Source organism: Petaurus breviceps, unplaced genomic scaffold, assembly GCF_028583685.1.
Source record: "Petaurus breviceps papuanus isolate PSGF00001 unplaced genomic scaffold, PetGlider_PUasm1.0 99, whole genome shotgun sequence".
Lineage (NCBI taxonomy): Eukaryota > Metazoa > Chordata > Mammalia > Diprotodontia > Petauridae > Petaurus > Petaurus breviceps.
The window spans coordinates 9,968,349-9,990,708 of NW_027187465.1; the positions used below are offsets into that span (position 1 = coordinate 9,968,349).

At 44.3% G+C, this 22,360-nt stretch overlaps 1 protein-coding gene, 1 long non-coding RNA gene and 1 pseudogene across 2 annotated transcripts in view; 2 read left to right on the plus strand and 1 right to left on the minus strand.

The window, feature by feature from the left end:
- Positions 1 to 8,924, plus strand: part of SELPLG (selectin P ligand) — an 11,127-nt gene extending 2,203 nt beyond the window's left edge. Inside the window, exon 2 of the mRNA XM_069081921.1 lies at positions 5,655 to 8,924. Coding sequence (XP_068938022.1) covers positions 5,660 to 6,874 — 1,215 coding nt within the window. The 5' untranslated portion in view covers positions 5,655 to 5,659 and the 3' untranslated portion in view covers positions 6,875 to 8,924. The remainder of the gene's footprint in view (positions 1 to 5,654) is intronic.
- A 1,109-nt stretch (positions 8,925 to 10,033) lies between these two features.
- The window catches only part of LOC138156559 (uncharacterized), a 33,142-nt gene continuing 20,815 nt past the window's right edge, over positions 10,034 to 22,360 (minus strand). Inside the window, exon 4 of the long non-coding RNA XR_011167182.1 lies at positions 10,034 to 12,457. This is a non-coding gene — a long non-coding RNA (uncharacterized lncRNA). The remainder of the gene's footprint in view (positions 12,458 to 22,360) is intronic.
- On the plus strand, positions 21,665 to 22,067 carry LOC138156552 (ATP synthase subunit f, mitochondrial pseudogene; annotated as a pseudogene).

The window sequence follows — 22,360 nt, forward strand, 5'->3', positions numbered from 1 at the left end:
GACAGAGACAGAGACAGACAGAGAGACAGAGACAGAGAGAGAGAGAGACAGAGACAAAGAGACAGAGAGACAGAGAGAGAGAGAGACAGACAGAAAGACAGAGACGGAGTCAGAGAGAGAGAGACAGAGATAGAGACAGAGAAAGAGAGACAGACAGAGACAGAGAGACAGAGACACACAGAGAGAGAGACAGACAGAGAAAGACAGAGACAGAGAGAGAGACAGAGACAGAGAGAGAGGAGAGAGGAGAGAGAGAGAGAGGAGAGAGAGAGAGATGATGATGATGATGATGATGATGATGATGATGACACTTAGGTTTTGAGCCTGAGGGACTGGGAGGATGACATTGTCTTAGACAATAATAGGGAAGTTGAGAAGAGGGGAGCATTTCAGTGGAAAGAGAGTTCAGTTTTGAACATGTTGAGTTTAAGGTGCCTATGGGAATACAGTTTGAGATACTCAATTAGCAGTTAGACAAGATTAGAGGTGAGGAGAGAGGCTAGATACATATATCTGAGAAACATGGGCATAGATATGATAATTGAATCCAGCAAGATCACTAAGTGGAATAGCATAGAGGGAGAAGAGGAGAGTCTTCAGGATAGAGTTAGTGGTCATTTCCTGGATGAAGATCCTGTGAAGAAGATTGAAAAGAAGTGTTCACATAGGTAGAAGGAAAACCAAGAGACAGTAGTATCAAAGAAACCTGAAAGAGGGTAATTGACAGTATCAAAGGCTGCAGAGAAGTCAAGAAGGATGAAGACTAAGAAAAGTTTGTTTGTTTTGGCAGTTAAGGGATGATCTTTGGAGAGAGAAGTTTCTGTTGAATGATGAGAATTAAGAAAAAAATTAAAAGAAAGAAAGTAGAGGGGCAGCCAGGTGGCGGGAGACCCGGGATCGGTTCCGGCCTCGGATACTTGGCAGCCACACAAAAATAACTGGCTGTGTAACCTTGAGCAAGTTACTTAACCCCAATTGCTTTAAAAAAAAAAAAAAGAAAAGAAAGTAGAGGCACCAATTGTAGACCATCTTCTCAAGGAAATCAGAGGGAGGAGAGATATGGGAAGATGGTGTGCTGGTTGGATGGATAGATGGTTCTGACATTCTATGTTCTAGAGTCCCTGCTATCTCTGACCATCAATGATTGATTATCTTGGCCATGGTAGCTCCCTCCAAGAAAAGAACTTTCTGTCCATCTCCTTAAGTTGCTCCTTGGGGAAATGAAGGTTGTTGAATGCACCTGAGTATGGGAAAAGAGAGAGAGAAAGAGAGAGAGAGAGAGAGAGAGAGAGAGAGAGAGAGAGAGAGAGAGAGAGAGAGAGAGAGAGAGAGAGAGAGAGTGTGTGTGTGTGTGTGTGTGTGTGTGTGTGTGTGTGTGTGTGTGTGTGTGTGTGTGTGTGTGTGTGTGTAGGGTAGAGATGGAGAATCCAACCCATTCCAGGCCTCAAGTCATCTGCTAGGTATTTTTTAAATTTTTTTTTGCTTTTTGGAGAGGGGAAGGTAGGGCATTTGGGGTTAAGTGACTTGCCCAAGGTCACACGTTGTAAGTTAGTAAGTGACAAGTGTCTGAGGCCGGATTTGAACTCAGGTCCGCCTGACTCCAGTGCTGGCGCTCTGTTCCCTGTACCACCTAGCCACACCCTCTACTAGGTATTGACCTGCCCATCCACCTCCACTCAGGTCAGGAGGGCAGTCTCATGGGAGCCTCCTCCCCAGATTAGGATGCTCAGTCTCAGTGAAGATACCACAGCACCTCCAGAGAACAGTGGGTGCTCGAGGGCCCTATGATGCCCTCCAGTTTCCAGGAAGTGGTTCTGAACTCACTCTTCCTGTAACCGGCCCCTGCTCCGCCCTAGGCCTGATTTCTGGTCAGCCTCCCTCTGTAACAGGCCCTCTGTGCCTCTGCTGCCATGGAGACGTGTCGTCAGGGCAAGGTCCTCCCGGACCTAGTTCTCTTCTTCCGCAGGGCCAAGGAGAGCAGATTCAGGGAGCCAATGTGGCCAGCACTGGCCTGTGGCCACGACTGGTCAGGAGGCTCACAGGATCATGACCCCAGACACCATCCAGCCCAAGATGACTGGAGGCCCAGAGAGGGAGATTTCTCAAGGTTACACAGGGAGCAATTGGCAGGACTGAGATTCGAACCCAGGTGTCTCACTGTTCCACTCAGACTGGAACTAGGGAGAAGAAAGCAGGGAGAGACTTGTCCGTGGGTTCTGAGAGGTTCTTTTTCCAGGGCTTCCTGCTTCCCCAACACTAATGTAATCAAGGCTGGCTTTGGAGTCCAAGGATCTGGGTTCAAATCTAGATTCCATCACTCATTACTTGTATAGATCCAGACAAGTTAGTTCATGTCCCTGAACCCCATAAAATGAGGGGAACTGGTCCCCCCATCCTCCATGACCTCTGAGGCCCCTTCCCTCTAGATTTGTTATCCTAAGTCAATTGAACTGAGCCTTAAAGGAAGTCTGGGATTCCATTAGGCAAAGACGAGGATAGAATGCACCCAGGCATGGACATTAAGTGTGTAGTCAAGAGATGGGAGGTTCTGTATGAGGCACTTGAAGTGGGCCAGCAAGTACCCCAAAGCTGCCTTGGTCACATGAATCATAGCATCTTAAGGTTGAAATGGTGCTTTAAAGGCGTGCAGAACAATCCCTTCACAACAACTCCGTGATTTGTACATTGATACAGTTGTGGCTGACTCTTTGTGACTCAGTTTGGGGTTTTCCTGGTAAGGATGCTGGAGTGGTTTGCCATTTTCCTTCTCCAGTTCATTTTGCAGATGAGGAAACTGAGGTAAACCAGGTTAAGTGACTCACCCAGAGCCACACAGCTAGTAAATGTCTGAGGCTGGACTTGAACTCAGGAAGATGAGTCTTCCTGACTCCAGGCCTGGCACTCTATCCAGTGAGCCACATGTATATAACTTAGAGGTATCTAATTATTTATACACATTATCTCCCTCATTAGAATAAACACTCCTTGAGAGCAGGGACTCTTCCCCCCCCTTTTTTTATCTCCAGAGCTGAGCTTAGCATGGTACTTGGTATGTAGTAAGTATTTAATAAATTTTTGTTGACTTCCTGTTACTTCTCCAGGCAAAACATCTCGATTCCATTAATTTTTTTTAAAAAGTTAATATTATTTTATTCTTCACTTAAATATGGAAAAGATCATTTCTATATACAAAGTAGAACAGAAAAAATAATTTAGGTAAAATTGTGAATTTGTACATATAAGTGTATATATACACTTTGAAAGTAATATGGAATTATATATTATATAATGTGGAATTATATATGGAGAATGTAGAATTATTCATATGTATGTGTATACATATTATGTATGCATGTGTGTGTATATGTATATATATATATATATATTTCCACATTACTTTCAAAGCTATCCCTCTTGTCTGTGTTTCCCTCTGAACTTTCTGTTCACTTAAGTGCATTTTATTTTTGCTTTTTTTGGAGGGGGAAGGCAGGGCAATTGGGGTTAAGTGACTTGCCCAAGGTCACACAGCTAGTAAGTGTTAAGTGTCTGAGGCTGGATTTGAACTCAGGTCTTCCTGACTCCAGGGCCGGTGCTCTGCTCACTGCACCACCTAGCCGCCCTGTGCATTTTCTTTTGAATGCTTCAGGGATCCTCTATCCTGTCCCATATTTTTATTCTTTGCCATCATTACTTCTAGTTCTCCTCTTTACCTTCCCCTTCCCTACATCCACTGGAAAAGATAAAGACACTATTTTGCACAAATATAGATAGTCAAGCCAAGCCCTGCATTGGCCTTGTCCAAAACCGTCTGCCTCGTTCTGCCCCTCGAGTCCCTCTGCTCTCTCTTGGGCATGGGTAACGTGCTCCAGCATTGGGCCTCTGGAGTCCTGGCTGCCTGTTGCATTCATTGATCATAGGTCTGGGTCCTTTAACTACTTCTCTTGAGAAGCTCTTAGTCTCCTCTCAGGCCTGGCCATCTTCCTCTGATAGGTCAGCATTGCAAGTACAACTGGACATAGCCCTACCATTGTGGTGTGGTCTGTGTAGAGCACAGCAGGACAGCATCCCCAGGCCTGCACGCTAGGTGGCTCTTAGTGCAGCCTGAGATCGAATTAGCTTTCTTCACGCCTACGACATCATTAATTTGTATTGACCTGAGGTCCACTGAGCCAGGGGTGCCCAAGTCAGCTCAAACTGGGAGCCCATGATCAAGTTTTATCAATCCAGGGCCTGATTAATTGTATTGTTGATTGTTTGGACTTAAGAAAGTGAAGAAGGAAATGGAAATAATACAGATCAGACTTAATTTTTTAGAGACAATGGGGGTTAAGTGACTTGACCAAGGTCACACAACTAGTAAATGTCTGAGGCCAGATTTGAACTCAGGTCTTCCTGACTGCAGGCCTGGTACTCTGTGCACTATGGTGCCACTTAGCTGCCCTGCACATTAGACTTAAAAGTGGGTCCTACATTTATTTACCAGCACAACCTTGGCGACCCTCTCAATTTTCACACAAACTGCCATATAGCCTCACTTCTCCTAGCTTGTAGCTACGATTTTTTTAACCTGTGTTAAAGACTTTATATATTTATCTCTGTTAAATATCATATAGGGCAGCTATGTGGCCCCATAGTGCATAGAATGCCAGATCTGGAGTCAGGAAGACCCGAGTTCAAATCTGGCCTCAGACACTTATTAGCTGTATTAGCTGAGCATGTCACTTCACCCTGTTTGCCTCAGTTTCCTCATCTGTAAAATGAGCTGGAGAAGGAAATGGCAAACCGCTCCAGTATCTGACAAGAAAACCCCAAACAGGGTCATGAAGAGTCAGACACAACTGAAACAATGGAACAACAAAAAATATCATCTCAGCAATTTCCTGCCTGCTTGATACCCCACACCAGTCAACTGTGTCTCCACACTGTCTCTCCAGAAAGTTCCTCCTTCAATTAAACTAAATTCTGTCTTTCTGCACCTTTCCCTCATTTTCCTGGTTCTGGCCTCCAAGGCTAGTCATAACAAACCTGTTCCCTCTTCCACATGATGGTCCCAATACCCAAAGAGAGGAAAAGCATCCCTCTGCACCTCCCAGCTCTTCAGCCTCCTCTTCAGTTCCTGGGATAGGAATAGGTATGGATTCAGAGGACTTGGAGTTAGAGTGACCCGAGTTCAAATCCAGCTTCAGACTCTTACTAGCAGTGTGACCTTGGAAAAGTCACCTCTCTGGGGCGGCTAGGTGGCACAGTGAATAGAGCACCGGCCCTGGAGTCAGGAGGACCTGAGTTCAAATCCCACCTCAGACACTTGATACAATTACTAGCCATGTGACTTTGGGCAAGTCACTTAACCCTAATTGCCCTCCAAAAAGCAAAAAAAGAAAAAAGAAAATTCACCTCTCCGAGCCTCAGTTTCTTCATCTGGAAAATGGGGATAGTAACAGCACCTACTTCCTAGAGTGAGGAGAAAATGAGGTCATGTGTTTAAAGAGCTTTGTAAACCTGAAAGCCGTGTGCAGATGCTAGCCGCCCCTGTTACTTTCATGGAGTTTAGAGGATGGACGGCACACTTAAAGCTCATCAGCAAGCTTTAGATCACTGAGCTGAGCGGCGCTTGGCCTGCTGCGTCCCTGATCCTTGTCTTCCTTGTCTTCCAGGTGTCATGGCCCTACTTGCTTTCTTCTTCCTCCTGACCCTGCAGCCTCATGGGTATGGGCAGCCCACTGGGGTCAGCCAGGCCCCAGGGACACGGGGTAGAGTGTCGGAGGCTGGAGAGCCTTTGGTCAACCCCACCAAGAAAAGTTTCCTTGAAGAGGATGATTATGAACCTTATGAGACCCCAACACCAGAGGTGATGGACGGAGACAATTTCACGGCATTGTCACTAGTCATGACAATCGGAATGCAGCAGGGGGTCACAAATGCACCTGTAACCATAGACTTGGGTGAACCCACAACACATGAGGCCACTAGAGGGAAGCTGACCACAGAGGAGTTGACTACAGAAGCCCCAGATAGGAGAACCACGAATCCCCCCCTGCCAGAGGAGCCTACTTCAGGTCTGCCCTCCACAGGGCATCAGACCACACGTGACCTCACAACGGAGAAGGTGGTTACAGATGTAACAGAAATGGAAGAGTCAGCTTCCAAAGTCCCCAGTCCAGGGCAGCAGGTCATCTATAACTCCACCCCAGGGGATGTCAACACAGATACAGTGGCTGTGTCTATCACAGGGAAATCAGCCACAGACCCCTTAGCCACAGTCACCCTGGCTTTGGACACGAACAAGGCAGAGACTGTAACCCCTACCATGGGGCCTCTGGTCACATACTCTGCTACCACGATGGGGCTGCCCACCAGCCTCCCAGCAGAGCTCAAACCCAACCACAGCAGCCCAGCTTCCTCTCTGAATGCATCTGCCTCTTTTGTCATTACACTTCACCCCCTACACAATTCTTCTCTCACTTTCTCCCCTGCTTCCTCGTCCAATGCACCCTCAGATCCTCCCAAGCCCGAGGTAGCCACCCGGCAGATCGATCTCCCCAATGCCACCACTGCCCACCTGTTCATCTCTGACCAAATCCCAGTGAGGCAATGCCTGCTGGCCGTCCTTATCCTGGCCCTTGTTGCCACCATCTTCCTGATCTGCACTGTGGTCCTGGCCATACGCCTCTCCAAGAAGGGCCACACTTACCCCGTTCGGGATTACTCTCCCACTGAGATGGTCTGCATCTCCTCCCTTCTGGCTGAGGGTGAGGGACCACCCATGACCAACGGGGGCCCAGTGAGTGCCAAGACCCAGCTTCTAAAGCCTACCCCAGGCCCTGGGGAGGACTGTGATGGGGATGATCTGACCCTTCACAGCTTTCTCCCATAACCCTCACCCACCCTCCCTGCCTCTATGCAAATGCCCTGGAAGGGATCAGACAAAGGTGGTCCCTGTGCCCAGGAGAGATGGGCATGGGAATTCTGAATACTTGGTCCCAGGGAGGCTGAGAGGCAACCATATGGAAAGTTTACCTGAAGCTTCTCATTCTCCCTGGTTGGAAAGATGGAGTCCCAGGACCTGAGTTCAAACTCTGACTCTGCCACTTACCTCTTGTGTGACTTCAGTAAGTCTCTCCCTTCCTTGGGTCTCAGTTTTCTCATATGGAAAAAGAGAAGAATTGGACAAGATAACCTCTGAGGTTGCTTCCAGCTCTTAAGCATGATCAATGGACTAGAAATTTCCAATGTGGTGTAGGGAAAGAGAGAAGGCATTCCCTGAAATGCCTTGCTAGGAGTAGAACACTATGAGCTTGGGAAATCATGAAGAGCAGAAATGAGAAAATGCTTCCCCTGTGTGTTTGGGTATTTCTATTTACACCAATACTTCAAGGATCTGTGCTTATTTTGAGAAGAGTCTGCTCTCCTCCAGTGCTGATTGCAATCCCTCCATGACTTAGTAGTTGTTCTTAGAGAGTTACTGGATGTGAAAAACTCTTTATCTTGCAGCTGGCCTGGGAATGAGCGAGTCTGAACTTTGCTGGGCTGGTCCTTGGATGTAGACATTCCATATCCTCCTGAGACCCTTGTAGGACCTGCCAAAGTTTTCTCTTCTCTGGCATCATCTTCAAGAACCTAAGATCGCCTCTTGGCCACAGAGAGAGGATAGACTTGGGCTGTACCGGGCTGCACAGCTTTACACTGGATGTGAATGCACACACATGCGCACGCACACACACACACACACACACACACATACACACACACAGAGCAAGAACAAGGCCTGTGGTCCCAAGGCTGGTTTTCAGCGCCCTCCCCTTCTGACTCACCGCTGTGAGTCTTTGCTCATAAGGCAGAAGGGACTGTCCAAATCCATTGGTATTCATGAGTCTCTGGAAAGGCTGAAAGTCAAAAAAGTTTACATCCTATTTCTGTCACTTATGACCTGTGTGACCTTATTCAAGTCACTAGCTTCTCTGGCCTTCCCTTTCTTCATCTGTAAAATGAAAGAGATGAGCTCCATGGCCTCTGAGGTGCCTGAGTTGTGATGCTTCTCAATGTTCCACCAAGGTGGTAGCTTTATTGAGTAGAGATCTCAACCCAGGGGGTGACAGGAGTCCTGGCCTCAGGATTGCGGGGTCCACAGGCTTCCCAGACTTCCAAAGGGTCCCCGACACAGACACAAATGAGTGACAAATTCCTAGGCTAGAATAGGGTGCCGATTCCTCAGCCCAGCATTCGAAACCCTCCATGATCTGATCCCCACCCACCTTTCCAGCCTCATTTCCTGCTGTAGTCCAACCGTTCCCTAAACTTAATGCTCGGTCTCTTACCTCTGTGAACTCAGACAAGCCTTTCCCCATGCCTGGAATGCCCTCCCTCCTCTTTTCTGCCTCTCAGAAACCTGCCTGCCTCTGAGGCTCATCTCAGGTTCCAACTCCTCCATGAAACCTTTACAGATGCCCCCATTAATGTTCTCTCCCTTCCCCAACTCTCTCCTGCTACAGATTGACGTATCAGAAGACATTTTCTTGTATACATACCATTTTCCCTCATAGAGTGTAAGCTCCTTGAGAGCAGGGATGGTTGCACTTACTTGTCTTTGTAGCACTGGTGCCTTGTACATGGCAGGTGCTTACTGTTTGCCTAATTGTATTGATGACAGAGAAATGTTCATTCCTCCTCCTTTTGCTGTATTTACTTCATTCTCTCAAGCCTCCAGGTGGCTCAGTCTTGCAAGGAGTTGACCATCCTTCTTTTTCCCTCACTGGTGGTTTGATCCTCCTGTGATAATCTCCAAGGAGCTTTGAATGATGCCTTGGACTTTTAGCGGGCACAAAGAAGGGATCAAAAGTTTTATCTTTTTTATATTGGAGCATGTGATTGGATATATGTGCAGGGGTGCCCAATGGTGACAATAAAGGCTTGTTCTATTTCTCTCACCAATTATCCTTCCATTAAGAAGTTACTGAATTCTCATGAGAAACAGATAAGTACTGTGCTAAATGCTGGGATCCAAATTCAGGTAAGCAATTTAGTCCCTGCCACCAAGGAGCTTCCATTCTAATGGGGAAAGATGACACAGAAATGGGAGATGGAAAAGGAGGGGTGGGAGTTTTCTTGGTAGGATGGGCACAGTGTAGAGATGGCTAGGAAGGGAGAAAATAAGGCCAAAATTCACCGATTTCAGAACCAGGCAACACAGACGCAGGGTCTATGGTTGCCATGGGGGGAGCTGAGACTGAAGCCCTGAGCACAGACATCATGGTGAGGAGATGTCCAGGAAGTTAAACAGAGGCCTGGTTCTTGGCAAGATAAAGCCAAAACTCATTTCCCCCCCTTTTTTCCCCCTTAACAGTATTTTATTTTTTCCCTAATTACATATAAAGATAGTTTTCAACATATATTTTTGGAAAATTTTTGAGTTCCAATTTTTTGGCCCTCCCTCCCCAGTCTGATATAGGTTATACCATGTACAATCATGTTAAACATATTAAATCATATTTAAACATTATTAAATTAAACATATTAAATCATGTTAAACATATTTCCACATTAGTCATGTTGTGGAAGAAGAATCAGAAAAGGGAAAAACCAGAAGAAAGAAAAAAAAAAGGAGAGAAAATATGCTTCAGTCTACATTCAGACTCCATAGTCCTTTCTCTGGATGTGGACATCATTTTCTATCACGAGTCTTTTGGAATTATCTTGGATCATTGTATTTCTGAGAAGAGCTAAGTCTATAAGATTTAATCATTGCAAAATGTTGCTGTTTAGGCCAAAACTCATTGCTGCCTCAGATACCCTAGGCAAGTCACTTTAACCTCTCTCTGCCCCAGTAAAATGGGGATAATTATGGCTCCTACACCCTAGGGTTGTTGTGAGGATTAAGTCAAATTAAATCTCAGACTTTTCAAACCTTCATCTACTATATAAGTTATTGATTAATTAATAATATGATTATTATTAAATCTCACCCATCCTTCAAGGCACAACTTGAGTACATCCTCATAGGAAAAGCAAAGGTCTTAGAAGTCAGGAGACATGATAAGCATGTGCCCTTGGATGAGTCACTTCTATTTTCCAAGGCTGAATTTTTCCATCTACAAAATGAAAGGGTTAGATTAGATCTCTAGGGATCCTTCCAATTCTAAAATCTTTGTTCAATGATCTTGAACTCTTTCTAGCTCTGACTTTCTGGGAGTTTGAAACTGAAGTCTTGAGCAAGAAACTGAAGCCTTAAGGACACAGGTGGTGTTTCCATCACTATTGCCCATGAAAAGCTAAGGCTTCAGAAGAAAAAAGGCAGATGAGGAAAGCAAACTGCTAGATAGGAAGAGGGTGTCTGAGAATCAAACTTGAATTTCTGGACTATGGCTTAAAACAAGCAATGACAAGATCCTGGTCAGAGATGGAGTATACCAAATTAAGGTCACTTACTTGGAAAATGTCAGGGAATCAGCAAAGATACTGAGACAATGACAGCTTTAGCAAAGTCGAAGGCTACAAAATAAATCCTCAAATATCAACAGTATTTCTATATAATAAAAACAAAATACAAGAAGTAATAATAGAAATGGAAACCCCATTTCAAACAGTGACAAAATTAATAAAATATCTCATGATCAACCTACCAAAGAACACAAAATAATTGTATAAATTCAATTACAAAGTGCTCCTTAATATGGTTAATGTAGAATAATTACTATATTTATTTGTAATTGATTTGTTTTTTTCTTATTTTATAATTGGATAGGGAAGAGAAAGAACTTAAAACTAAAAAAGAATATTTTTTAAAAGGAAAGGAAAAACAAAAACACAACAGAATAGATAAAATACAAATGAAACAAAGTGTCCCTTAAAGAAAAAAAAAGAATCTAAATAGCTGAAGAAATATTTAATTCTCATGTCTAGGCTGTACCCATATAATAAAAATGACAGTGCTACTAAAGTTAATCTACACTTTTAATGCTATACCAATCAAATTATGAAGGGGATACTCTATACAGAACTTGATAAAATAATACCAAAATTCATTTGTACAAACAAAAGATCTAGAATATCAAGGGAAATGATGAAAAAGAATAGAGATGAAGGGAGTATAACACTTCTAGACTTCAAGCTATATCATAAAACAACATAAAGCAAAAAAAAAAAAAGGGAGCTGAGAAGCCAGTGTTGTGAAATTTAAATAGAAATAAGTCTTCTGGAGGCTGCATATTGATTCAGAAAACCACAAATTAACCACAAATTGTCTATGTTGTGTTATATTTTTCTTTATTTTGTTAAATATTTCCCAATTACATTTTAATCTGATTCTTGGCATTTCTGCTCCCAACCACTAAAAATAAGCAAAATGAAAATCAAAACACCCCTGAGGTTGTTGGCAAATACCCCGAAATTTAGCAAAAATAACAAAAAGCAACAGTCAATGTTGGAAAGGTAGTGGAATAATAGAAACATTAGTACGTTGCTGGTGGAACTTCGAGATATAACAATCATTTTGGAAAGCAATGTGGAATTGTGCAAATAAAGGGACTAAAATGCCAGTTTTGCTGGTGTTTTTTTCTTCTATAAAAAATTACTATTTTTCAGGGGCGGCCAGGTAGCACAGTGAGTAAGATCACCGGTTCCAGTGTCGGGATGAGCTGGGAATCAAATCCGGGCTCAGATACTCAGCACCACACCCAGAAATAACTGGCCGTGTAACCTTGAGCAAGTTACTTAACCCCAATTGCTTTAAAAAAAAATTACTATTTTTCATATGGTGTGGCTCTCTGAAAAGGTGAGAGGAAGGGATAGTGGGGATAACTATGATGATGTAAGAAACAGAAAGTATCAATAAAAATTATTTTTTAATAAGAATTTCAATGGTGGCAGAAATAGAAACAATATTGTAATTGAAATATATTGGAGATTAGCCGGACAAAAAGTGTCCTAGTACAGATCACATATCTGACACAGCTCTCTCTCACTCTCTCTGCATATAAATATATATGTATGTATATAATATAAATATATGTAACTTAAAAAAAAACTATATTAATTGGGGGGAAAAAAGGAAGATCACATCAAAGATAGGATCACTGACCTGAAGTGGATGAGAGACATTGTTATTAATGACAGAAAGGTCAAGCTGACCCACTTTAATTTCACTTCTGTTTTATATGTCAAAGAGAATGACCTCTGGACTAGAAAGGAGAACAAATATAGAACAAACATAATTTGGAGTTGATACCCAAGTTAAGCAGAGATTTTATAATCTAGTTACTCTTAGTGAGGTCCAGTCACTAGGCACAGATGAACTGCATACTGGAACACTGACGACTGGCAGATATGACTGAAAAGCCACTCTCAATGAGCTTGGAAAGATCATTTGTTGTCCAGTAATTTTCAGTCATGCATGACTCTTTGTGACTGTAGCAGCAAGCACCCCAAGCGTCTCCAGGGTGGCTGCCAACACAGGTTCTTGGATCTGCTTTGATAAAGAAAAGCAACTCAAAATGGGTTAACAAGCTTACTTTAATCAGTCAAATATATATCGTTTACCTAGTTCAGGGGAAAAAGGTCAGCACCCTGACTTCAGAATATACAAACAGAATTATCAAGACAGAGAAACAGATCAAGTAGACAGGTTTCCAAACTGTCCAACCATTACATCCATACCAAATCAACATCTGGGTTTTTCAAAGCCGAGGGGGGGAGGGACTTTCAACAACGGCTTCCCAGGATCCAGATCAAATCACAGAACACTTCTCAAAGTGAGCCCCCCAAAAAAGCCTCAAATCAGGGTTTATATAGCCTTCTCCTGGCTCAGAGAATGTAACAACTTTCTGGACCCACTGGCCAATCAAAAAGTATCTACTGAAAAACAAGCCTCCCACCCCAGGCTCCAAGTGCACTTTAGCCTAGGGGCAGGGAAGATCTTTAAATTTGCATTTCCATTACAATGACCCAGTTTGGGGTTTTCTTGGCAAAGGTACTGGAGTGGTTTACCATTTCTTTCTCTAGCTCATTTTACAGATGAGGAAACTGAGACAAACAGGGTGAAAGGACTTGCCCAGGGTCACACAGCTGGGAAGTGTCTGAGGCTGGGTTTGAACTCAAGGAGTCTCCCTATCTCTAAGCCTGGTGATCTATCCACTGCAGTGCCCCCTAGCTGTCTCACATGGCACACAGAAAGAACTTAATAAGTTCTTGTTGACTAACTACACCTGAAGAGTAGTCATTTTTGAATGGTTCAATGGTAACTTGGAAGCAGGTCTCTGGTAGACTTGGCCTGTGCTGTATAACATTATTTTTATATAAAGCAATTGGGGTTAAGTAACTTGCCCAAGGTTACACGGCCAGATACTTTGTGTGGGTGTTAAGTATCTGAGGCTGGAACGATCCCGAATCCTCCTGACTCCAGGGCCAGCGCTCTTACTCACTGCGCCACCTGGCTGCCCCCTGTATAACATTTTTATAAGTACCTGTGATAGTAATGGCAATTAAAGATTCCCCTGTATTGGCTTGGTTTTCAAATTGATTGTGTTAAAACCCAGAGTTTGTTAATCCCACCTGTGGGATGGGCTTGTTGATGTGAAAAGAAAGTCCTGAACTGGGAGGAGCTGGTGAGGTAGATTTGGAGAGACACTAGAGAGAGGCGGAAGATCTTTTTGGAAGCAGCACCTCGTGGAGAGAGAGAGACTAAGAGAATTGCTGGTGGCTGCTTTGAATTGCCCTGGACTTTTGAGACCTGCCCCCTGAGCTGCCAAGGACTGAGGAGACATGGCTGTTTTGCTGGTACTTTGTCTGTCTGTTTTGATGTTATTTTGCCAGATTTGTCCACTGGTGAAAGACAGTCCTTTTGTTGAAGAAGTCCTGGAACCTGGCATTTGGTTAAGAAGCCCTGAGACTGTCCTGCAGACAGAGAGTGAATACTGTCCACTGGTGAGGGACAGTGCTGTTGTTGCAGGGGTCTGGAGACTGTCCTGCAGACAGAATGAATACTGTCCACTGGTGAGGGACAGTGCTGTTGTTGCAGGGGTCTGGGAGCCTTTCTGTTGGTTCAGAAGCCCTGAAGAAGGATTTTCTTGTTGTATGTTTACAGAAATCCTGGAAGAGGGTTTTGCTAATGTTTTCAGGGGTTCTAGGACTGTTCTACAGACAGAGGATAAATTCATGAAGGGACTGGCAATGTATCTTATGGCCTTGCTAAGCCTTGTCTCTCCAGGAACTAAGATTGCTGAGAACTTGCCTCGTGTCAAGATGAAGAAAAGACCTCCATTTGGGTATTAAGTGCTGTGTTTAAACTTGTTGTAACTCTGGGGTAGATTCAATTGTGATCCTAGGGGTGGGGAACTTTTGACCTTATTGTGCTCTGTGATTGACAAATGAAGGTACTTTACCTATGTTTGGAAACTAATCTCCATTTGAGAAGAGGGGTTTTGTGGTGGACCAAATGAAGGTATAGCCTAGGGGTGGAGAAGTATTTAGAACAGGGACTTTGTAATTGATTGAATGATTGGAAGGTCCTGGGGTGGGGTAGTCCTTGGAGATTATTTAATCACGCTTAGTAAATGCTGTATTTGGAATGATGTCATGTTTTGATCTTCTCTGTTCTGGGTTTGTTACTGAATAAAATGGAGAACACCTATGCTGGTATTCTGAACCTGGGAAGTTGCCTTCTTTTGGCATTACATTACAGTACCTTGCATAAAGGTGGTTTACTTATTAAATCTACTGATGAGTCAGTCAGTCTAAAAACATTTGGTAAGTGCCTACTTCATGCCAGTCACCATACTAAGCTCTGGAGATACAAGTACAAAAAGCAAGCCAGTCCCTGTCCTCAAGGAACTTACAATCTAATCAGGGAAGACAACACACAATAATGACACAAAGCAGAGAGGAAGAGATGAAGCATATTCCATGAGAGTCATGACAAGGTAGAGCCCAAGGCTAACTTGAGTAAGTTGAAACTTAGGGGAAAATTCACATTTTTAAAGCTTTGATTCAATAAAATCACCTTCACAAGTATAAGATGGGAGAGGCATGACCAGGCAGCAGCAGCCATTCATCAGAGAAAGATCTGTGGAATGGGGAGGATTTGGTCAACTGTGAGTGCAAAGGAAGTCAGTAGTGTGATATGGCACCCCCAAAATTCATGGCTTCATCAAGAAGGACATAATTTCTTTTTTTTGCTTTTTGGAGGGCAATTGGGGTTGTGACTCGCCCAAGGTCACACGGCTAGTAAGTATTAAGTGTCTGAGGCTGGATTTGAATTCAGGTCCTTCTGACTTCGGGGCAGGTGCTCTATTCACTGCACCACCTACCCGTCCCTAGAAGGACATAATTCTAGGAAAAAGGAGATGATAATTACTTAATGCTCTCCCCTGGTTATGCCCCACCTGGGGTATTGAATTTGATTCTGGGGGCCATAGTTTAGAAAAGACATTTGAGAGGTCCAGGGGGCCACCAAGATGAAGTTGTTCATGCCATATAAGTTCATGCCTTGGGAAGAATGGTTGAACACAATGGTCCTGTTGAAGATAGCCACGGTATCCAGGATTAAGGAATGGACAGTCTCACTGTGCTATGTCTTAGTCAGACCCTGACTTGGGTACCATGTTCAGAAATGACATTGAAGAGGTGATGAACTTGCCAGGAGGGTGACCAGGACCCTGGGATGGAACCCCATGAGGATGTGCTGAAGGAAGAGAAGATTGGGGTGGGGTGGGAGGAATGGAAAAGAGGATTTTCAGGTTGGAGAGGGGAACAGTATTAACCTTTTTCTGTTTAACCAAACCAGCGGCAATGAGTGAGTGAAGATGAGGATCTGGGGTGGATGTCAGGAGACGCTCCCTGTTAATGAGAGTTCTCTCAGAGCAGAATGGGCTGCCTTGGAAGGTCGAGAGTGGCCTCTGAGGGGAGGTCTCCAAGCAGAGGCTGAATAACTGCTCGTCAGAATGGTGTGTGTGTGTGTGTGTGTGTGTGTGTGTGTGTGTGTGTGTGTGTGTGTGTGTGGCGGGGCGGGGGGGGGGTGGCCTGGGTCAGGGGGGGCTGCTAAGAACTATCCCCAAGGAGACAAGTGTCACATGTGTTGGTCTGTGCAGACCACCAGAGGGCGCACACTCCCACTTTTTAGGGTCTTCAGATTTGCAGCAAGCTTCTCTGCAGCCGCCGATCTTTCTAGGCTAAACCTCAGACCTCACCTTCTCAGCTGCCTGCATATGCAGCCTATGCAGGGAGCAAAGGCAACGGAACCAGGATGCTTAGGGCGAGGTGGTGGCCTGCGTCAGAAACTCTGGCCTGGGAACCTCCAGGCCTCCCATCTGGCTCGAGGTGGGACTATGTCAAGTGTCTTCTCTAAACCTTGACTCAGCTATGCACAGAGTCCCAGAGATTGCTAAGGGCCTCCCAGCTCTGCTCTGTTCTAAGGCCCTCACACATGGGAATGACTAGAGCATCTGTGGGTGTTTCTATGTATGTGTCTTTGTGTAGAGTCATCAACCTAGAAGGGGCAGGAAGTCAGACACTCTAGAACGCTAGGTCTTGGTTGTTTTTCCCTGTCCTGGATCCTACCATCAATACCATCTTTAAGGTGTGGGTGAACATGTTTGGAGGCAGCAATGGGGAGTGCCTTTCTCATGTCCCCTTGGGGAGGCCTGAGCATACCAGCAAGTTCCATCCAGGTTTACAGGATGAATTTTCTCCAAAGGGGGTTGGAGATTCTAGCGACATTTCAGGAATCTTGAGTTGAGAGATTCAGAAAGCTCTCTTCACTTGGGTTTGGAGCCCAGCTTAGTCTCTGGGCAGCCAGTAGATCTAGCCATCTCATTCCTCCCAGCTCCTTAGTTTAGCATTCAGAGACCTCTGCACCCCAGCTCCAATCTGTCCCTTTACTCTTAATTCTCTTAGCTCCTCTTAACCTAACCATTAGCTAAACTGGCTTCACCACCCTCTGGCCTCACTTCTACCCTTGAGGGAGAATTTAATGTACTCTCATTGCTGGGTTAACCCCTAGAATGCTTGCTTATTGACTACATGATCTTGGACAAGTCCTCAAACTAGTCAGTGTCTGAGGTCAAATTTGAACTCAGGTCTTCCTTCTCCAGAGCCCGTGCTCTATCCACTGAGCCATCTAGCTGCTCCCTCCCTGAACCATTCTTGGCCTCACTTTCCTCATCTGTAAAATAAAAGAGGAATAACGTTACCTTTGGAAACCCCCCCTCTTTCTATTCTTTTTTCTCTTCCTCTCTTCTTTCTCTCTCTTTGTTCTCACCCGTCTCCAAGTTTCTTTCTAGTTCTAAATTTATGATCCTATGATTTTACGACATGATACAATAATATTATGTTCACTTTTTTTGGAGGGGGAAAGGCAGGGCAATTGGGGTTAAGTGACTTGCCCAAGGTCACCTGGGTAGTAAGTGTCATGTTATGAGGCCAGATTTGAACTCAGGTCCTCCTGACTCCAGGGCTGGTGCTCTATTCCCTACTCCAACTCACTCCCCCTTTTGCCTCTTTTTGTATCACTAGCACTTAGCATAGTGCCTGGCACATAGTGAATGCTCAATTGAGTTCAATTCAAAGCATTTATTAAACATTTCTTGCTTGCTAGATCAAGGACTCTGAATTGAGAGGACCTGAATTTTCACTCCTGTTCAGCTTTGGGGAAACCACTTATACTCTCTGGCCCCATTTCCTCCCCTATAACAGTGGGGGGTTGATCAGGTCCCTGGCAGCTCTGAATCCTCTGATCCTGCTCTCCCTCCTCATCCATTACCCCTCTTCATCTCCTCCCTCTCTGTCCTTGCCCCCAGCTGCCTGCCTGGGATTAGTGCCAAAGCTAGCCAGCTCCAGAGCTCACTTAAGAACCTTTCCCCCATCCCTTCTGCTTTGTTTAGATAACAGGGACATGTTTATGGAAGGAGAGTAGACCTTTGCTGACAAGCTTTTAGTGGGAAATCCGTCTTCCTCCAGAGTGTGGCTGTTGCTTTTGGCCCCATCCCATCTCTCCACTCCTTCTTAAGAGGGCCATTTCACGTGATCAAAAGAGGCCCCAGACCTGAAGCTAATTCTGTTGCATTGATCATCTGGGGACAGCTGGTGCCTCCATCCCTGAAGCCTGACCTCTGCTTACCTGGAGGATATGTGTTCAAGTCCTGGGTCTTGTAACCTTGTCACCTGTGACCAAGTCACTTCGTGGATTCTTTGATGTCTCAGTTTCCCCATCTGTAAATTGAGTGAGGGTAGACTGAATGGCCTCTGAGGTCCCCCCAGCTCTAGACCTAGGAGCCTGTGATTCTATGTAGTAGAAAGAATACTCAACCGGAAATTCTACCCCCAAGGCTCTGCTACTAACTTGCTATTGAGCATGTGAATTCCTCCCTATGGGACTTCTTTTTCCCATCTGTAAAAAATGAGTGGGGTGTTCTTAGATGAGCTCTGAGGATCCTTTAAATTTTGAAACCCTATGCTACAAATGATTATATTTATAAGGAAGACATATAATCCAAACGCTTCATTTTACATATAGGGAAACTGAGGCACAGAGAGTTAAGAATTGGAGCCAACCTTGGAGTCAAGAAGACCTGGTTCCAAGTTCTACTCTAACCCATACTGGCTGTGTGACTCCAGGAGGGCTAAATGCCCCCAAGAACTCTAATTACTTAGTTACTACAGAATTTCCATCTGCAAAGACAGAGAGAATTTGCTAATGAGAAGCTCCACAACACCAAGAGAACCACAGGACCATTTAAAAACAAAAGATATTTTGTATTTCTTTATCCACGTGCTTGTTGCGCCTCCTCCCCCTGGTGGGAATGGGATCTGAGACCCTAAAAGGAAAAGGCCATGTCTTTGGGATCTGAACCCTAAAAAGGAAAAGCCCCTAGACTTCCCCACAAGGTTCAGGTCCCTGGCATTCGACCAGGGCAACAAAATTGAAGTCACCTAATAGGTAATGAATTTGTTTCAAGTTTCAGATTGGTAAAATTTTTTTTATCAGTTATGTCAAGCAACTTTTCATAATTTGGTTACAACTAAAACTCTATCGCTTATGAAAATTGTAAGATTGCTGGTTATTGTTTTAATGTGAAAACTTCCTAAAAAGCTTGTTTGGGTTATAGAATTCCTAAACAATGAACTCACTGAGAATTTGCAAGTATATAGAAATGATCTCTAATGATTGGCTTTTACACCAGGGCAAATTTAAAATTTGAGATGTAAATCCTGGAGAAGTTTTCCCTAAGCTGTGATTAGTGAAACTTGCAGTTTGAGGTAAAAGTTCCTGGGACTGTAACTGATTTTAAGTTTTCCGATGGATCATAATAATCCATCAATGATCAAGTCTGTATAATCCACCATCTGAGAGACATGCCACAAGCTACTCAGAGAATGTGATACAGGAAGGAGGTCTGCATCTGGGAAAAGCTCAGAGGACAATTTGAGCCTCAGTCTCAGATGGGATCCTCTTGGTTCACTTTCCCCATTGTGTTCCTTTGGAAAGAAATGTTACCTACCTGGCTATTCCTGCGTCTGACTATGAGGCGAAACTGATAACTGCATGCTTGGAAAAGTGAATTATCTGGATTCTAAGGATGTTTTGCCTGTATAAATCTTGTCCCTGCTTTATCCTTCCATAGCAAATTTCTATAATCGGAGCAAGGGGTCAGTAAAAGATACAAGCCCAATTCAAGTGTGCGAGATCTTGCTGTTTGACCTGAATGTTAGTCATTCCATATCCCAAACAGCTGAAATGAAATCAGAAGCTCTTCAGTTTGGTTTGGGGAAGAGAATTTCCATGCAATTTTCTTTGAGGGAGATAACCTATTGGACCTAATCATTACCTAAGTAACCTCCTTAGTCTTTTGTTATAATTGGAGTAAAAGTCAATCCCTGGCCAAGCCTAGAAAACTTCTACCAGCCAAAGTGTTACTCAAACATTTGAGAAAGTAACTACTTCAGATAATCCTGCAGAGCGAATGTAAATGATTTTAATGGGGTTCTACCACTTTTACTTGTCAGATTTGCACCTTGCAGATTACAGGTCATTCACTTAAAGTTGGTAGCAAACAGTGGGTACCAGACAATGTCCCCACATCATCCCCAGGATGCAGCCTGTGCTCAGTTCCAGTCAACCTCCTCTTTGGGACCCGCTTGAGGCAGGGACAGCTCTATGCCCCTTGCCAGCAGGAAGCAGTTTCAGAAGCCGAGCCCTTCACCCGTGCCCCAAAAGATTTTGGGTCCCATTTGTTTGAGATGGTAATGATGGGGATGGGATCTGAAACCCTAAAAGAAAAAGACCATGCCTTTGTGATCTGGACCCCAAAAAGGAAAAGCCTGTAGACTTTTCCAGGAGGCTCTTCCCAGTTAATTAACTGCCTTCTCATTGTCTACACTTGACCCTACTCTAGGCTGCCACTCCTTAGTTCCATATAGACCCCTTTTCTGTTCCCACAGTCTTCTGTATAAAAATCCTTCTTGCTTCCATGAAGGTGTTCAGATTCAATCTGACCGGCTTATATTAAGGTTACAAATGCTCAGATTCCTTAAGAGTCTAGCCAATGCTGATTTTTCTTAAGAGTCTGGCCAATATTGCAAAATTTTAATAAACTTTGTTTTCTTTGGCTGAAAGAAGGCTTGGGTCGAATTCATTTAAGCAGGACACACATGTCGCTATTTCAGGGTCCCAGCACCCCTAAATCTCAATATCCCCTCCCCATGGAAGGACAAGGAGGGAAGACACTGATTCATTGGTGTCTTTGTACCCCCAGCTCCTAGGTAAGCATCTGACAAATAGTGTTTAATAAATGATTGCTGGGGTGGCCAGGTGGCTCAGTGAGTAAGAGCACTGGCTCCAGTGTTGGGATGACCTGGGGATCAAATCCGGGCTCAGATACTTAGCACCACACCCAGAAATAACTGGCCGTGTAACCTTGAGCAAGTTACTTAACCCCGATTGCTTAAAAAAAAAATAAAAATAAATGATTGCTGATTGATGATAGAATGGAAGTTTCTTGAGGGCAGGGACTGCTTTCACTTTGGTTTATGTATCTCTAGCCCCTTACATAGTGCCTAGAACATAGCAGGTGTTTAATAAATACATGAGGATTAATTGTACGTGTAACTGATGTATCCCCCTTAAAATGGAAGCTTCTTGAGGGCAGGGAGTGTTTCTTGGCACAGGAAATGAGCTCAAGAAATAAATGATCATTGAATTGGCTTGGAATTCCATAATTTTGCAGAAGAGGAAGGAGCCTGAAGCCCAGAGAGGGGAAGGGATTTGCTGGATGCTATGGAGCTAAGCTGTGACAGAACCAGGAGAGATCTTGGTGCTTAAGGCCTTGAGGCAGACTCTCCAAGTCATTCTACCCTTGGAAGGTGCAACCCAGTGCCTTCTCCATCAGTCTCAGAGAAAACTCCCCTTTTCTCTTCCACAAAGGTCTGGTGTTTCTTCTGAAACCTCCAGTATTCAAAGCTAGGTCCTGAGGCAGGATGTCCAGACAAATGTTAGGGAAGCAGCTTCCTTAGATTCTGCGGTCCTCAGGAGGACCCCAGCCAACTGAGAGGACAGTGAGATCCTAGGAGGCCACCACATGGACACACCCCTTCTGCAGGCGTCAGTCACTCTCTGGGACACTCTAGAGTCTCTTGGGGTCTGGAGAAGAAACAGAGCCTAAAGATGGTCTGGAGCTCCAGACTTGTCGGACTCCAAGGTGGCAAGATGTCGTCCCAACCACCACTTTCAAAACCACTTAGAGAACAAAAACTCCTCGATGTCAAGCTGCAGCAGCGACCAGCCTGGATAATGAAGCGGGATTTTCCCCCTAGTGGGATTATCAAAGCTTTTCGTAGAGGTTATGATGCATATTTTAAAAAGTACATCGATGTGAAGAAAGGTGGGATTGGTGGTATTTCTATGGTGCTTGCTGCTTATATCCTGCTCAATTATTGTGCAGCTTACAAGGAGCTTAAACACGATCGGAGAGGAAAATACCACTGAAAGTTCAAATGAATTTTATCCCTCAGCTTAATTGTGCAGTTGTAACTTCTCGGGGAACATCATTTGACAGGACCAAATACACAACCTTAAAAGATGTATTTAAACCTGGGGGGGGGGGGGAAGATGGTCTGGAATGGCTGGAAGAGCAGGGCACTGAGAGCTAAAAAAGGTCTGGGTTCTGGTCCTAGCACCACCCCTCTCTAGGCCACAATTTCCTCATCTAGGATTCTTTCTGCTCTCTTAACTTCACTAAAATGTCTCAATAATCCTCTTTTTAACATTTCTTTTTCTTTCTCTGTTTCCTTCTTTCTTTTCTCTATTTCCTTCTTTCCCTCTTTCTTTCATTCTCTCTCCTCTTCTCTTGCTGTCTCTCTCCTTCTCTGTCTCTCTTCT